Genomic DNA, 18,409 nt, shown 5'->3' with positions numbered 1-18,409 from the left:
ATTTGCTATCTATTAGCTAGCTAGCTATATATTTGCTATCTATAAGCTAGCTAGCTATATATTTGCTATCTATAAGCTAGCTATCTATTAGTTATCTATTCAGAATCAGAATCAGAATCATCTTTATAGCCAAGTATGTAGAACACACAAGGAATTTGTTTCCGGTAGAACACGCTGCACTAGTATCGTTGTCAAAAAAACTGCTAAGTGGCACTATACAGTTCCATTTTGGCTAGCGAGCTACCTTTCCTTATCTTTCTATCTATTTGAGTTATTTGGGGTTGAGGGAACACTAGCTATCTGGCTATATAGCTAGTGATCTAAATAGCTATCTATTAGCTAGCTAGCTATATATGTGCTATCTATAAGATAGCTAGCTATCTATTAGTTATATATTAGCTAGCGAGCTTTCTAGCTATTTGAGTTATTCAGGGTTGAGTGAACGCTGGCTATCTGCTATAGAGCTAGCAATCTAGCTCGCTATCTCGCTAGCTATCTATTTGCTATCGATTAGCTAGCTATCTGGCTATCTTATAGATAGCTATCTATTAATTATTTATTAGCTAGCTATCGAACTATCTACTAGTTATCTATTAGTTAGCTAGCTAACTTTCTATCTGAGATATTCAGGGTTGAGTGAACGCTGGCTATCTGGCTATCTAGCTAGCTATCAATTTGCTATTTATTAGCTAGCTAGCTAGCTGGCTATCTAGCTAGCTATATATTTGCTATCCATAAGCTAGCTAGCTATCTAATAGATATCTGGATGGCTAGCAAGCTAGCTATTAGCTGGCTAGTTAGCTTTCTATGAGTGGGTTGAGTGAACGCTGGCGCGTGTGGCTGCCGCTGCTCACCCACAGAAAAACTTCCTTCCATCCTGTGAGTGTAAAGTGACCTTGAGAGTTTTGAAAGGCGCTTATAGATGACATTTATCATCATCATCAGTATCATTATTATTATTATTATTATTACTAGTAAAGTCTCATTATATCGATACTCGGGAGTCAGAAAAAATATCGATATAACCGGACTATCGATATATCCGATGCTGCGGGCATGTAATTTTCTCCTTGAGTTCATAGAAATAGTATCGTAATAAGCAGTACTATCGATATAACCGATATCGATGTAACAAGACTTTACTGTATTATTATGGTTATGATTGTTATTGTTATTATATTACTACTACTACTAGAATGTGGCCTGCTGCAAAAAAAAATGACTTTGACACACTTTCTGTACGCTGTTCCGAGTTCTTAAGTTGTTGGTCGCATATAAGCTTGGATCAGAGCTTTGTTCCCGGCTGTACTTGCCAAAATCCCACAGCGAGCTTGCAAAGGCTAACCGCGATACGGCCCGTGAAGGTGATGACCCCGAAGCTCAATTTGCAAGATTGCGTATGGGTTCATGTAACAAGCAAAGCCAGTTTTAGGTGGCGGTGGCATAGCAGCCCCGCTTGAGACTTATTGCGCACCCTGGCTCGGTGGAGAGAATTCTGCGACAAGAACCGCAGGAGAGTTCCGATGCGGTCTGGAAGTGGAAGAAGGACCATCGCTAAAGCTCCCTCAGGTGCACGACCAAGACCAGGCGATTTGAACGATGCCCACATGCAGGCACACCAGAAGAACAAAGTCAATCACGGAAGGATATTGGAAATCCCAGCAAACTTTTTGCCCCAAAAAGCAGCAACATGGCCTCTTTTCGACCACTGGTGCCAATCGTTGAACAACATCAGGCGAAACCCAATTGCTCTCAGTCAACAAAGGGCGCGTTTTGCTCAGATGGTCTACCAATCGGGGCTTTGCTACGCTCGCTTGAATGTTAAAAATTGAAGGATGGAAGGCTATCTAGCTATTTAGCTACCTACTGTATCTATTAGCTATAAAAAAAGGTTAAAGATCTTATTACAGTGATACCTCAGCTTACAAACTTAATTGGTTCCCAGAAAGTGTGTGTAAGACGAAAAGTGCGTCTTCCAAACATTTATTTCCCATAAGAAACCATTAAAATGAGAATAATTCGTTCCCAGGTCCCCATAAAACATAATTAAGTTGCTGCTGTGTTACTTCCGGGTAGAGTGAACGCTGGCGCGAATGGCTGCCACTGCTCATCCGCACAAAAACATCCTGTGACTGTAAAGTGTCCTTGAGAGTTTTGAAAGTCGCTTAGAAATTAAATTATTATTATATATGAAAGAAAATCACATTTTTTAGGTTGCTTGCTGACATCCGAACCAAAATTTGGAATTGTCATGTGTAAACCTCAACAACAGTCATTATTTTTGAGTTTAAAAACTAGTTATTCATTCGTTTATCGCGCATCCTTGATGTTCTAATGCTATTAGATATCTATTTGCAAGCTATTAGGTATCTATTCGCTAGGTATTAGCTATCTATTTGCTAGCTATTAACTATCTATTCGCTCGCTAGCTTGCTATCTATTTGAGTTACTTCCGAGTTGAGTGAACGCTGGCGCGTGTGGCTGCCACTGCTCACCCACAGAAAAAAAGCTTATCCTGTGACTGTAAAGTGACCTTGATAGTTTTGAAAGGCGCTTAGAAATGAAATGTATTATTATTACGGCTACAGTCGCTTGAATTTGAAAAATTGAAGGATAGAAGGCTATCTCGCTATTTAGCTAACTACTGTATCTATTAGCTCTATGGCTAGCTAGCTATTAGCTATCTATTCGCGAGCTATTAGATATCTATTCACAAGCTATTAGCTATCTATTCGCTAGCTATTAGCTATCTATTCGCTATCAAGCTTACTATCTATTTGAGTTATTTTCGGGTTGAGTGAACGCTGGCGCGTGTGGCTGCCGCTGCTCACCCACAGAAAAAAAAATATCCTGTGACTGTAAAGTGACCTTGAGAGTTTTGAAAGGCGCTTAGAAATGAAATGGATTATTATGAGCTTTTCCTCTCCGCCGCTAATCTGCTGGGATAGCGCCCCCCTCGCTGTCGCATGACTTAGCGTACAGCGGCCGCTGTGACGTGTACGACAACCTACGGGATGGGCTCTGGCTTCATCGGCTCCATCCGCCAGCAATGGGCTAAATCGACTAAGGCGGCTACTACGGTTAGCGCTTCCTAAATAAGCCACCCCCACCGGCAGGAAGTGAAAGCAGGAGGATCAAACCGCCATTTTTTGAGCAACACCCCGCATTTCCCGCCCGAAAGGCAAGTTGGCTAGTCACCAGGGACTGTGGACGGCGCTTGAGCTCCTCCAGATGCTCTAAAATATTCTTCTTTGTGATGATGCCCAACAAAATCCTGCAAGACACACCCGTTACAACGCGGGACAAGGCGGGGCCATTCGGGAAAGGAGGGGGGTGTGTCCTGGGGGTGAGAAGACCGAGGCGGAGGAGGGGCGAGGCGCACTCACCCGTTGTGCGTGACCAGGCACTGGCGCAGGCCCAGCTTGCGGAAGATGTCCACCACAATCTCCATGGGGGTGTGGTCGGTGACAGTGAAAGGGCTCATGTCCAGGATGGAGCGCAGCTTGAGGGGGCGGGGGCTGTCGGCGGGCAGGGTGGGGGCGTGCTGGGTGAAGTACACCCGGGAGTTCAACATGATGCCTTCCTGTTTGCGCCGGGCGTTCTCTGTGGGAGGGCAAAGTGCGCTTGTGGATGGACCGCGGGATGTTGTACATTCCCCTCCCCCCAAGGTAGACCGAGCGGTTACCGACGGCGATGGTAATGTCCCTCCGCAGGGCGAAGCCCACGAGCCTCTGCGACTCCTTGGACACGATGACGGGGAAGCCGTTGCAGCTGGTCTGGTTGATGAGCGCCTGCAGCTCCTGCAGGCTCAGGTCATCCTGCGTCAGCACGGCCAGCGGCGAGTCACAACGGCGCGGCCGCATAACCTCGCGGGCCAGCGTGGTGTGCGTAAACTCCTCCTTGGCGTCCAGGAAGGGGTAGCCGTTGAGCCGGATGTGGGCCTCGTAGATGCCCTCACGGCCAAAGGCGTCGCCCACCCATTTGCTGGTCATGACGGCGGCCATGAGGGGCACGATGTACTCCAGCCCCCCAGTCAGCTCAAAGACAATGACCACCAAGGAGACGGTCATGCGGGTGACGCCGCCTGCGGGGCGGAAAAGAAAGGGGCTCAACTCCCTCCCGGCCCTGCCCCCCTGCCCCCTCCCACTGCCACACTCACCGAACTCTGAGTATACGCTACACGCTGTACTACCATCCCGAACTCTATTTTCTTTGTTTTTTTTCCTGCAAGACCTCACTTCAACCTTTTTTTGGGTTTGTTTTTGCATTACTACACTACGTCACTTTACATACGTCACTACCTGACTTTACATTCATGTATTGTCTGTTGTCAATTGTCTGTCTTTTTTAGCCACATTGTGCAAGTGCCTTGCACGCTGGGTCCTGTATGTCAGGCATATTAGCGTATTTGACAATAGAGCTGACTATGAATACAAGAGCCGCCGTCGCTTGGCCAAATGAGGGGAGGCGGGGGGCAGGCTCACCGAGGCAGGCCGCAGCCCCCACCATGGCGTAAAGGCCCGGCGTGATGCAGTCGGCGCCGACCTCGCACCACTCCTTGAACAGGAACCAGTCGTGGTGGTAGTAGGCCAGCTGCTCCACGGCGATGCCGACGATCCGCCCCGCGATGGCGCCGATGGCCATGCTGGGAATGAACAAGCCCGAAGGAACCTGGGGGGGGGGGGGCAGAGGGGACAAGATGGGGAGAATGTGCATCACCTCGACCCCCGCCAATGCTCCTCACCTTGAGGCCAAACGTGAAGATGGTCATGACGATTTTGAAGATGAGCGCGAGGCCAAGCTGCCACATGGCGGCATAGACGCCGGGTCCGGCGGGCCGGTTGGGGCTCTCCGTGAAGGCCTTGCTGCCGTTCATCTGGCTGCGGTACTGGCAAAGCTGCGAGGACTCCAGCGGCCCACAGTCGGTGAAGAGCTCCTTGATCAGCTCGCTGGTGTTCTGGCGCGTGTACGGGTTGGGAAAGGCCACCACCGCCGTGATGGCCGCCACCAGGATCACCTCCAAGACCGGGTACTTGCCTGGGCGTGCGTCCAAATGGAGAAACAGGGCCAATTCTTCAACCCCAAACACTCACGGACGGACCGCGGACGGACAGACCGACGGCTGTTTCACTTGCCGAAGCGCGTGGATTTGCGTCGCCGGCACCAAGCGATGTTGGCCCGGATGAAGAAGGCCCCCCACAGTCCCCCAAAGACTCCCAGCAGGATGAAGGGGATGAGCTCAAACAGGTACCAGGGCGTGTGGTACTCCACGTAAAACAGCACCAGGCGGCTGTTGCCAAACGGGTTGATGGAGCGCAGCACAAAGGCAGCCACCAAGGCAGCGAAAAAGGAACGCCACAGGGTCTTGAGAGGAAAGTAATAGCTGACTTCTTCCAGGCTGAAGAGGACTCCGCCGATGGGCGCTCCGAACGCTACCGACACGCCGGCCGCTGAGGCGGCGGACAGGACCTGGGGCGGGGACCAAAAGCATCAAGGGGGAATGACCAATGGAACGGATAGGGATTGTTTTTTTTTTAGCATTTTGGGCCACAACATTCATCCAGGAGGAGTCTGTGCTGAGCGCTTGCGCCTTTTCAGCAGCACCAAATGTTTTTGATGAGATAGAAAGTTAGCTAGCCAGCTAATAGCTAGCTAGCTAACTTTCTATCTATTTGAGTTATTCGGAGTTCAGTGTTCACTCAACTAGCTAGCGATCTAGCTGGCTATCTAGCTGGCTATATATTTGCTAGCTATAAGCTAGCTAGCTAGCTATACATTAGTTATATATTAGCTAGCTAGCTAACTAACTTTCTATTTATTTGAGTTATTCAGGGTTGAGTGAACGCTGGCTATCTAGCTCGCGATCTAGCTGGCTATCTAGCTATCTATCTATTTGCTATCTATTAGCTAGCTAGCTTGTTATCTAGCTAGCTATATATTTGCTATCTATAAGCTAGCTAGCTATCTATTAGTTATCTATTAGCTAGCTAACTTTATCTATTTGAGTTATTCAGGGATGAGTGAACACTGGCTATCTAGCTCGAGATCTAGCTGGCTATTAAGTAGCTATCTATTTGCTATCTATTAACTAGCTAGCTGGCTATCTGGCTAGCTATATATTTGCTATCTAGCTAGCTATCTATTAGCTTGCTAGCTAACTTTCTATCTATTTGTGTTGATCATTCAGCAACCTCTGAAGGCAACTGGTTGCACTCAGGGAAAACGTCACATTTTTCAATTTTTTAAAACATTTGAACTTCTACTTCACCATTGTGAGTCGTTTTGTGCTGGTCTTTCACATTAAATGCCAATAAAATAGATTCATGTTCGTGGTTAGAATGTGGCAAAATGTGCGAAAGTTTATGAATACTTTTTCAAGCCACTTTAAAACTGCTTCATACAACAAAGACGGTGCAGAAAGTACTTCAGATTGAATGACTGTCTCTGTCATTTGTGTTGTGTCACATTATTTGTAATGTAGTTTTTGTTGTTTTGATAACCCTTCACTAAATCGCCATGGTGGGGTGAGGTTCAATTTGGATCGTTCATACAACAGACTTCTTAGGCAACATAGGCTTAGTTATGCTGATGAGGTGATACCAGAGCAAATGGGGCAATCAGGCCAGTCGTAGCCCCCCTTAATCAGTCAGGACAATAGAAGTAATCAGTGTAGCCTCAGGGAATGGTCCTCTGCTCCCCTCGACCATGAGAGCAGGGACCTATCATAGCAGAGTCTGGCACCGCCACGTCTGGACAGTAGGGATACATATATATAGGTCCAAAACTACCAGCAAATTTTAGTTCGCTGACGAAGCCTCTTGGATAAGAAGCTAAACGTCCGACACCTTCAAAGAAGTACAGATAAGGGCTGAAGAAACCTTCTCATCGTTGTTGTTTTGACTTCAAGATGTTATAGCAGGTCCTGTATTTAGTTTTTCTACCTCTTTCTTTACTTTCCTCCTACCCTTATTACTTTGCTGCTGTGAAATGTACATTTATTTCTCCACTGCGAGACTAATAAAGGCTAATCCAAACCAATCGGCCGGTGGGGGGGGGGGGGGGGGGGGGGGCGTACCTCTCGCTTCTTGGCCTCGTTCTTGCTGTACTTGGGGAAGAGGTAGGAGAAGATGTTGCCGCAGCAGCAGGCCACGTGCACCAGCGGACCCTCCTTGCCCAGACTCAGGCCCGACGCCACCGCCAGCACTAACGTCACCGTCTTGATCAGCAGGGTCCACTTGCCTAGGTAGCCCCTGATGATGAACCCGCTCAGGATGGTCTTGATCTGAGGGGGTGGGGGTACTTTATTTGCTGACGCCAACAAAAAAAAATGCAGTTTCAACTTCATTAGCTGGCTTGCTGTCCGTTGGTTTTGCGGACCCCTTTGCAAGTGTTTGGGGAGTGTGTGTGTGTGTGTGGGGGGGTTCTTACCTCCGGAATCCCCGATCCACAGGCGTACGGAGCAAACACTTTGACAAGACACACGGCGAGGAAGGCAAATGACAGCGCCCAGTAGATGTACATGAAGTAGTTCATGATGTACGAGCCTGGTCCCTACATGGGTGAGGGGGTCAGGAGGTGTTAAAAGTCAGCCCCCACCTCGCAGCGAGCGGCGGCAAGTTCCTCTGCAGCTTACCTCGGCCTGGCCCAGGATGAGCTCGGCCCAGCTCTTCCACTGGGGGCACTTGTCCCTCTCGGCGAAAGTGGTCTCGTTGGAAGTCCAGCAGCACTGCTCGTGGTTGAACCACATGGCGCTCAGGCACACCCCCTCCTTAAGGTCGTTCATCCAGTCGGCGGCGATGTCAATCAACCCCGCCAAGGCGCCTGCCGACAGGCAAATGAGAAACTCAACAACGGCAAAACTATTGAGGAGCCTGGCTTCCAACCACTTTTAAAGGACAACCGACACCATTTTTTTTCTTTCCTAACTGACATCAGAAAAACGTTTTATAGCATCTGAACTACCCAAAACACACAGGCTGATATTTTGAGTCAAATGCAAAACACCAATAAAAATGACTTAAAGTGTTCCAAAACTGCCACAAAATGAGCTCGGAACTGGGCAGATTCAGAAAGTCCCGCCCCCTTGTTCGTAACGTCACTATTGGTCACACACTGCCTTGCTCCAGAATCAAAACAACGGCTTCAGAGAAGATGCTTTCTTGTGACTCATCCAGTTATGAATATGATTGAAATAGTTCTGAAGAGGAAAGAAAGCACAAATGTTTGCAATCGATTAAAGAAGTCCTTCCGTATCAATTCGAGCCGTCTGGACTCCAATGTAGCGCCCAGAAAATGCACAAGATGGCGCACAAGCTACGTTGGAAATGACTGATTTGTCCGGTGTAAACTTTCACATCCTTTATGCGTGTTAACGCAATTGGCTACGACAAACAACGATTCACCATCACATTATTTATGTAGTTTTCCTTCTAATTTTGGCATCAACACGGATCAAATCGATGTTTTCAGACCAAATAAAGTACCCAAAATGCATTGCGTGTCGCTTTCTCGGTTACGGGCGTTCCCTCGGTGAAATCACATAGGGGATCGTCAACAACTCGAAAACAAGACTTCCTGAATATTCAGCGCAAGTCTTAAAAGGTAAAATATAGCTATATGTGCTGGAATCTTTGTAAAATGCGCTCAGTAGAAGTCATTTGAAGTGATTTTACAAATTATGGACACAACTTGTCCGGAGGTGTCGGTTGTCCTTTAACTTGTCTAGGCGGATCGACGCATTCAAAATGGTTGACAATTCATTCTCAAACCATCGGAGGGGTTGGGGAGGGCATTACCGGAGGCTAAGCCCGTGAGCGTGACGACGAGCCAACCAGACCAGGCGTCATACAGACTCTTGGTCAACTCCCATGCCGACTCCTTCTTCTTACTGTTGATCTGTGCACACAACCAACACGAGCAAAACGTTGGAAAGACCAGATTCAAGACTGCCCGCTGCGACTCGAGCATAGCGCATCCCATCTTCATTTCTGACGCCGCTGAACGATCACCACAGGGCCTGAAGTTTGATCAATGAGCCCAAAATCACTCAAAATCATCTTTCATCACTTTGCTGCTGTGAAATGTAAATTTCTCCACTGTGAGACTAATAAAGGCATATCCAATCCAATCCAAAATGCCGCTCCACCGCTTGCCTCCTTCGATCGCCAGCGAAGGGGACGGATGGGGCGGGGCAACGTTGGGGCTGCGAAAATGCCTTTTCTGGTGGTCTCAAAATATTGGAATCACAGAGTGATGTGAAAGATATTTGGTCCATGAATGAATTTCAAATTGTCGTTCATTGCTTTTCTTTCCCCCGTTGAGCTGCTTCCTGATGTGTCTTCATATTGAAGTACAGTAAAGTCTCGTTATATCGATATTCAAGGGAGTCCGAAAAAATATCGATATAACCGGGACTATCGATATATTCGACCCTGTTTGCATGTAATTTTCTCCGTGCGTGCATAGAAATAGTATCGACATAACCGGGACTATCGATATATCCGATATCGATATAACGAGACTTTACTGTATTAAACTAATCCCATTTCAGTCATTATTTGTTACCGGGGTCAGAAATCTACCCCAACACCTTCACCATCTCTGTTCGTCAATGGATGCTACAGCTGCGTGTTTGCTTTCAACATTTAGCTTGTAGTAGACGTGCACGTTCCACCATGACGTCCCTGATCTACTGCTGAAAAGGACGCTTTGATCTTATCCTCTTTGATCTAGGACTGCTTCATGTCATAAAGAGGGTACAGCAAGTGCTGAAGAATGAATGACTGTGTCTTTGTGTTGTTATATTATTTGTTATTTAGTTTTTTTTTACTTTGTTACTTCCGTGTTGAGTGAACGCTGGCGCGTGTGGCTGCTGCTGCTCACCCACAGAAAAAATATCCTGTGACTGTAAAGTGACCTTGAGAGTTTTGAAAGGCGCTTATAAATGAAATGTATTATTATTATTATTACTACTTCACCCTTTAACCACATTGGAATTTTGTTACATTCTTTTTTTTAATAAAAAAAACAATTAAATTAATTACAGTAAAGTCTCGTTATATCGATATTCAAGGGAGTCTGAAAAAATATCGATATAACCGGGACTATCGATATATCCGACCCTGTTTGCATGTAATTTTCTCCGTGCGAGCATAGAAATAGTATCGATATAACCGGGACTATCGATATGTCCGATATCTATATAACGAGACTTTACTGTACTTAAATGTAATTATTTTTCAAATTAATTAAAATTAATTATTTTTTTACATTATTTTTATATTATACTACTTTTTGGAGAGGGGAAAAAATAACTAAATTAAGTCATTGACTGCCAGACGATGTGCAAAAATGTGTCCAGTCCAGTGCCAAGGTTTTTGTCATTGTCACTCCAATTCCAGGAGCCACAGAATATTGAGTTTTAATAATAATAATAATAATAATAATAATAATAATAATAATAATAATAATAATAATACATTTCATTTATAAGCGAGTGATGCCGTTCACGAACGAGCCTGTTCTCATAACAAGAAAATGGTAGCCGACTCATTTTTGTCCTCTATTCTCCGCCCCCAGTCTTCGGTTAAAGCCGAGATTGGTCAAGAACGGAGCAATGGGGAGGTGGTTTAAACATTAAGAGACAGGCAGACAACAGAGACACAGAGACACACAGAGAGAGAGAGAGAGAGAGAGAGAGAGAGAGAGAGAGAGAGAGAGAGAGAGAGAGAGAGAGAGAGAGAGAGAGAGAGAGAGAGAGAGAGAGAGAGAGAGAGTGTAGACTGCAAGGTTAAAATTCCCATCAATCAGGCTCCACAAATAACCGGCACAAGCCATCTGTACATTTGATGCAACAAGCTTTCAACCCAGCTGAACAGAAAACAATTGATGAGGAACAAGGTAAAATTATCGCAGAGAAAGCACCTACAAGGGATGATTCCTCAAGATGGTGAAAGAAGAAGGCTACATTCCTCATCAAGTGTTTAATGCTGATGAAAGAGCCCACTCCATTCCATCAGGCCATCAACGACCATCACAAAGGTAAATAAAATGACTTTATTATCCAGTACAGTTTATTTCTTTCATTATAATACCATAGCAGATTTATTATACATAAAAAGGTATATTTTGTGGAGTTTTAAGGCTTAGAAAATTAGAAAGTAGAAAATGATGTTTTATGGGGACCTAGGAATGGTTTATTCTCATTTTAACGGTTTCCTATGGGAAATTAATGTTTGGGATACACACATTTTGCCTTACACACTCTGTCTGGGAACCAATTAAGTTTGTAAGCCAAGGTATCACTGTATGCCGAATATAATCAGGTTTGGCTTTTTTTGTGGGAGAGTGAAGACCAAGTCCCGGTCTATCTTGTATGTGAATTTCAGAACTTCAAGGTAATGTATATCCCACCCACGAGGGGGCAACAGTTGCACTTTGCAACCTCCGATCATCCCGTGAAGAAGACCGGAGAGGCAGGCCAGACCACCCACCCCGATGTCCAAGTGCGCATTCACGTATGTTAGTTTTATTTTGTTTTCTAGGTGAACTGCAGTAATCTGTTAGAGTTCAGATGTTCAAAAATGCCAGTTAATCGAGTTATGTAACGTTACGTTCATCCTGTGACATCACAAGTGCATGTGACGCTACCGTTATGTCTCAAGCACATTGTCAATGCCTTTTTACCTCTGATGCGAGGAGATGAAAATGGTACAGTAGGATGATGTTAGGAAATATTTCTACAGAGCCTGGTCCGAGTGGAGTATCCCAACTCCCAAAAAGAGTGCTAAAAGGCAGATGAAGAAGCAGCAGCCACACTAAAAAGAACCAGTGTTGAACACATACACATGCACACAGGCACCTGTACATAGTACATGCACACACACAACTAAATAGCTCAAACACATGGACACATCTTTTCATCTATTATTTTGTTCCTGTGTTTCTGGTTCTGAATCTGATGTTATAACTCTAAATAAATGTAGTTTTGTCATCAAGTTTTTTCTGTTGTTGTTTCATAAAAGTAAACTACTGTCCAGATATTTGAGGTGTCACTCGAAGTTAAAAATATGGTCGTTGATCACCTTCCCGCTTGAATTTGGTTGTCTGCAGGACAAAGCTCATATTGTCGGCTTTTTGGGGAAAATCAGGCATTTTACCTGAAGTTGCCTGATTTTAACAGCCGATATCTCCAGAATCAAATCAGCTAGAAATTAACTTTTTTAAGCTGTATTAAATGTTTATGTAGTCTTAAAATTCAATATTCTGTGGGTCCTGCAATTTGAGTATAAATGACAAAAAAAAAAAAAAACCTGGCACTGGAGTGGACAAATTTTTGCACATGTCTGGCAGTGAATGACTTTAGAAAGGTTGGATAGCTTCAAAGCTAACAAAAATAGCAAATAGAGTAATATTGCCATTTTATGAGGTTATGATTGCTGCTTCTCCATCCTGTTGGTTCAATCTTCTCTGTGGTGTGAAAGAGCGACTTGTGACGCCATATAATAATATTTATAATAATATTTATAATAATATTTATAATAATAGTCCATTTCACTTCTAACCTTTCAAAACTCTCAAGGTCACATTAAAGTCACAGGATCAGTTTTTCTGTGGGTGAGCAGCGGCAGCCACACGCGCCAGTGTTCACTCAACCCGGAAGTAACTCAAATATATAGAAAGATAGCTAGCTAGCTAATAGAGAGCGAACAGATAACTAGTTAGATAGCCAGTCAAATAGTGAATAGATATCTAGCTAGATAGCAAATAGCTAGCCAGGTAGCTAATCGATAGCAAATAGTATTCTTAATCTAAACCAGGGGTGTCAAAGTATTTTTTTGCCGCGGGCCACATTGAAATTGTGGTTTCCTCTCAGGGACCGTTACGAATTTGGGAATGCCATTAGAATGTTTCATCTTCTGCACATATTACATCTAGACCGCACCAAAAATTAATCAATAACTAGTTTTCAAAAATAATGACTGTTATTATGGTTTACATTGGACAATTTGGACTAATTTTTGTTTGGACTTTAGCAACCATCATGAACTTTGCTTTGCTTTTGCAGGCCAGATTTGGCCCCCGGGCCTTGACTTTGACACCGGTGGTCTAAACGTTCGTGATTAAAAATGCAAAATGTTTAATGACAGTGTCGGAAAGTCATGACAAAAAGTTACCAGACACCAGAGCAGACTACTCTGAAAAGTTGCCTGCCCCATTTTTCACAACTTGAAACACAATAAGACGACTAATCGCAAAAAAAAAAACATTGTTGTAGTATTAAAGGACAAGCGACATCACTTTTTTGTTTCCTTACTGACATCAGAAAAACGTTTTATAGCATCTAAAAATACCCAAAATGTGATATTTTATATATGATATTTTTAGTCAAATGCAAAACATCGATAAAAATGACTTAAAGTGTCTAAAATCTGCAAAAAAATGAACCCGGAAGTGGCCAGTTTCAGAAGGACCAGCCCCCTTCTTCGTGTTGTCACCCCAAGACGTCTTGCCTTGCTGGAGAATCAAAATAATGGCTCCAGATTTGGAGAATATGCTTTCTTGTTACTCATTCAGTTATGAATATGATTCAAATAGTTCTGAAGAGGAAACCATACATGTTTGCAATCGATGAAATAATTTATTCTGTGCCATTCTGAGGCAATAGGGGTGGGGGAAATGTATCACCAAAAAGAGGCAGAAAATGGCGACCAAGCTCCGTGTAAGGAATTAATCAGCCCGTTTCCACAGGCTGATAAAATTCCTCCCATGGAGCTTTGTCGCCCTCTTCTGGCGGCTTTTTGGTGCAACATGACGTTTTCAGACCAAACAAGTACAGCAAAATGCATTGACGTGATGGAAGGACTGCTACAATGTGTCCTTTTTTCGGTCAGGGGCGGTCCTTCAGTGACGTAGGTGAGGACTCGTCACCAACTCAAAAACAAGACTTCCGGAATATTCAACGCGAATCTTAAAACGTAAAATATAGCTTATGCGGTGGAATCTTTGTAAAATACGCTCAGTAGAAGTCATTTGAAGCCATTTTATAAATTATGGACACAACTTGACATCAGTTGTCCTTTAAGGATTTTTTTATTATGGATGTATTTACCACAAATGCTGCCTTGCTTAATTTATCGCAAACCGAACAAAGATTTCGCAATCGGAACAATTTATTCAGAATTCGAAATCTTCGTTCAAACGTTTGCTTTATTCAATATAGAAAACGTTTGATTTGGAAAAAAATCTTTTTTTTTCTTTCTCGAAGAAGTTGTCGGCCACCCGGGGGGGAGACGTTTTGTGAGTTGTACGCCCGACGTAAAAGTTGCACACCACGGGCGTCCGGGCACATGTTATTTCAGACACTGTTAATGACAATATTTCCTAACTTACATACAAGTCACAAGTTATTTCCTGGCTAAGGCTGCCCTGTACCGGACTTGTAGTAAACTTTTTATATGACTCGCAGTCGCAGCTGTAGATTGATTCAGACATAGCACTACTGAAGGCCTCTGTGTGAAATGCACATCTCGACACTGCAAACAAGTGACAGACTTGACAGTGGATATTGGGACTAAGTCTCCTTTTTAAAACTTTCTTCCAGCGGTGTTTGATATCGTAAAGTCATGGCTTCATATCCAACCGGCCAAACTTGAGTCAATATTATCTTAAGAGGGCGGGGCGGCGCCCAAACTTGCAAATCATAAGATGCATCCGTGTGGGACCGGTTGAACCGCCTGCCCTCCCGTCCGTCGGTTGGTTACCTTGCGGTGCCTCTCGCGGTCCTTGCACTTCTCGCGCACCCAGTCGATGGTGTGAAAGTCGTCATAGGTGCCCACACCCGGAATGGGCTCCTCTAAGAAATCCAGCAGGTGGGTGGAGCTGCTGGGCGCACCGCCCCCATTCGACATGGCGTAGTGGGACCCTGCACGGGCGACAGAGACAATATCAGTGCTGGCCCAAAGGTGATCTGGCCCCACCCCACCGCCCCGTTTTCTAGCCTGCTCCCCCGCGGGAATTGCTCAACTTTGCCGACACGTGTTGCAACCCTAAAATTCCAAATGAATGATTGTTGGCAAAAAAAAATTGAGATGATTGATCGTATGAGTCGCTGGCCCGTCTAGCTTATTAAATTCAACGGCAGTCGAACCTGATTGATAAAGCCTAATCTTTCGTTGGGATCCGTGCCGAATGCATTGCCTGATTGGACGTGGAAGCCTCAGGCGGCCATTTGTGTATTCGCGGATGCTTGGATTCATAGACTTGACATGTCAATCAATATCAATATTGAATATCGATATTGAACGCGGTGAGCCCGCCGCCAGCGTCAGAATCCGACAACGGGGGTCGTCGCTGCTGGGGGGGAACCGAGTCGACACGCGGTTGACATACGAGTCACGACGAATGCCTCGTGACAGGCTGTGGCAACACAACTCGCCAGGCCTCTGGCTTAATCTGATCATGTCGGCACCGCTACACGGCGTCGTCAATAGCAACGGCGCCTCAAAAGCCCGAGACGTCACGCGTACCTCGCCTCGGAATCTCCCGCAGGGGGATGGTGTCCCCTCCCCCGTCGTAGGGTAAATAGGGGTCAGCGCCCTCGTCCTCCATGGCGATGGACGGCCCCGGCGAGGCTAGCGTGCGTCAAAGAAGCTACGCTAGGCTTTGCAGCGCATCGCTTGGAGTGCAGTGCACGTTATAGCGACTGCCATTTTGGCTCGGGAGAGGCGAGCAAGGCCGCTCAAGGCAGCGACGCAGACTCGGTGGTGTGTGCCCCCCTCCCTTCTCTCCCTCTATTTCGCCCTCTCTCTCCACTGCAGCAGCTGACTTCAGGTCCAATGACGTCATCTCAGTCATGCGCGCACACAATGCACACACACGACGCACGCACACACACACGCACGTACATATACACAAACGCGCGCACACACACACACGACTTGTTCACCCCCCCAAAAATACACGCAAACACACACCACGATGTCTGTTTGTGTTGCGCACATGCACACTCACTGCACCCCCTTTACTTCCCCCCTGTCTGTCTGTTTCTCTCTCACCCTCACACTCTCTCCCTCACCCGCTCTACCTCTCTCTCTCCCTCTCTACCTCCCCCTCCTTCTCAACCTCTACACCCCCCCGAACACCCCTCCCTCTCTCTCTTGCCCTCAATAATAATAATAATAATAATAATAATAATAATTAATAATAAAAATTCATACATTTGATTTCTAAGCGCCTTTCCAAACTCTCAAGGTCACTTTACAGTCACAGGATGACTTTTTTCTGTAGGTGAGCAGCGGCAGCTATACACACACCAGCGTTCACTCAACCCGGAAGTAACTCAAATAGATAGAAAGCTAGTTATCTAGCGAATAGATAGCTAATGGCTAGCTAGCGAATAGATAGCTAATAGCTAGCGAATATCTCTCTCTCTCTCTCCCCACTCTTCTCTTGCCCCCCTCTCTCCCTTTCTCTCTCTCCCTCCCTCTCTCTCCCTCCCTCTTCTGTTGCCCCCCCACTCTCCACCCCCTCTCTCTCTCTCCCCTCTCTATCCCTCACCCCCTCCCTCCCTCCCTCCCTCCCTCCGACATTTTGGAACAGGGGCTGGTAGTAAATGACCATTTGTTTGAAAACATTGGACATCATCGATAGCACTGAAAGAGGTCAAGTGAATATTGAACAAATGTATCAAATATAGCCAAAAAAGGTATTTGTAGTCACGGCTCGTGTGCAATGTCGCTGTGAAAAGTGTATCTTCACGCACGCATGCACTCAAGCTTACTCTCTCACACAACCCTCCCTCCTCCCCCCTTCAAGTACGATTGAAAGCGCCGACTTCTGTCATGCGGTGGCCTGCGCCACAAAAAAACAACAAGCAAAGGTCACCAGCCATTCACAAAGCGAGAGCTACTGATTAATCGGAAAGGGCTACCGACGTACTTGTGGCTCAAATAAGCTTTGGTGATATGTTGTGATTGATCATGAAGGAGGTTTCTACGTGGGAAGACATATTTGTTTGAGATTTCTCAGGTCATTCGCAACTATAATTTAACAAAATGAGAAAATAGACAAATGCTGCTGACTTTCCCATGATTGTTTTTTTTAAACCCCTGTGGGGCATTCAGTGACGCACACCGTAAACTTTGAGAAGCTTGTGAACGCGAGCTGGAAGCAAATTTGTCATGTCAGAGGGTAATGATGCTGACGGAGGCTCCGGGCGATCCCTACCTGGGGAGGAAGCATCCCCGTCGAGCAGGTTGTCGTCTTCGGTGGTGTGGAAGTCCATGACGACGCCGGCTCCATCAAGCAGCTCCTCGTCACTGCTGGCGCTGGCGATGCTGTTGTAGCTGTTCCTGGAGTAGCCTCTGTGGTACAGCTGCTCAGACTCCATTTAGCAAAGCAGCCCTGCCCTGGGAGACAAAACGCTGCCCGTGAGCACTTCCACACGAATGAATTCATGATATGATAACTATTGGTCGGTCGCGGCTTAGTTGAAATGCAGTTTTCTTATTGATGGCTCGAAACTGCAAGATTTTGGGTATTATTTTGGGTGCCCCAGTCGAAACGACCAGTGGGATCGGGGTGTGTTGCTCTGCCTGTTGACTACCCATGCCAGAGATGGCATGGGTAGAACATTCAAAATGCAAACGCATCTACAGTACAACCTTGAAACTACTGGGCAAAAAGTAACCCAAATTGGTAAAAATGGCATACGCGGCGATGTAACCCAAAATTATCAGCCCCTTGGATACACGGGGGTGAAGGGGGTGTCGCCATTTCAAGCAATTTGGGTCGCTTTTAACCACGAAACCGAAATGGTGTGGTGCGGCGTCGTTTGCATTTAGAAAGTGAGCCATTCCATCGCGTGGGGCTCCCGAAGCATCGACTCCTGTGTTGTGTTAGCAGGCAGCGCACGAAGACGCTCGTCACCCAGATCACTTGAGACTCTTGCCCCATCTGCCCTGGAGGTTTCCGCGAGCTCTTGGAAACCCGATTCGAGTGTACCGTGACGGCTCTTGGTACGACATTTGCAAGGATTGTTGCCCTCGCCGATTTCACCGCAATGAAAGTGATTGTTAATGACACAGACCGTAACTAAAACAGGAAAAAGAAAAAGCACTCATCAATAAACCTGCAATCGTCTCCCCCATTTCCTCAACGAGGGGTTCAGTGGTGACTTCTCATAGACTTGGCGCTAAAGCTAGCCTCGGCTGTTAGCTCGAGCGAGCTGGGGAGAAAGCGAACCAACCTTGGCGATGCTTCAAATCCAATCCGGACGCAACCTTTCATCGTTTCTCTGTAGATAAAAGCAGACTTTGGCGCGGCCAATTGCCCTTTCCTCGCCTTGCTGTGTTGTCGTCCCAGTCTCGCACCTGTGTCAGTCAGCAAGTTTAACTTCCGGGTTCCGATT

The 18,409-nt window shown here is 45.9% G+C and overlaps 1 protein-coding gene across 4 annotated transcripts in view; it reads right to left on the bottom strand.

Moving 5' to 3' along the window:
• clcn3 (Cl-/H+ antiporter 3) overlaps positions 1-18,409 on the bottom strand; it is a 22,046-nt gene extending 3,637 nt beyond the window's left edge. The window contains exons 1-13 of one of the 4 annotated variants that reach the window (XM_088990918.1): positions 18,248-18,409; positions 17,227-17,408; positions 14,763-14,923; positions 8,796-8,895; positions 7,634-7,821; positions 7,429-7,551; positions 7,076-7,282; positions 5,136-5,469; positions 4,745-5,037; positions 4,485-4,671; positions 3,686-4,084; positions 3,387-3,603; positions 3,199-3,274 (exon numbers count right to left, since the gene is read on the bottom strand). In XM_088990918.1, the coding sequence (XP_088847044.1) occupies positions 3,199-3,274; positions 3,387-3,603; positions 3,686-4,084; positions 4,485-4,671; positions 4,745-5,037; positions 5,136-5,469; positions 7,076-7,282; positions 7,429-7,551; positions 7,634-7,821; positions 8,796-8,895; positions 14,763-14,923; positions 17,227-17,389 (2,448 nt within the window). In that variant the 5' untranslated portion in view covers positions 17,390-17,408; positions 18,248-18,409. Of the gene's footprint in view, positions 1-3,198; positions 3,275-3,386; positions 3,604-3,685; positions 4,085-4,484; positions 4,672-4,744; positions 5,038-5,135; positions 5,470-7,075; positions 7,283-7,428; positions 7,552-7,633; positions 7,822-8,795; positions 8,896-14,762; positions 14,924-15,527; positions 15,806-17,226; positions 17,409-18,247 lie in introns of those variants that run through there. The other 3 variants (XM_088990921.1, XM_088990920.1, XM_088990922.1) reach the window with 3 other exon arrangements.

The sequence above is a fragment of the Hippocampus bargibanti genome, linkage group LG02, assembly GCF_051943395.1.
Source record: "Hippocampus bargibanti isolate YZ-2025 linkage group LG02, ASM5194339v1, whole genome shotgun sequence".
In the NCBI taxonomy this organism is placed as follows: Eukaryota; Metazoa; Chordata; class Actinopteri; order Syngnathiformes; family Syngnathidae; genus Hippocampus; species Hippocampus bargibanti.
The sequence above is the reverse complement of the archived record's forward strand: the minus strand, read 5'-3'. Positions and strand labels throughout refer to the sequence as shown.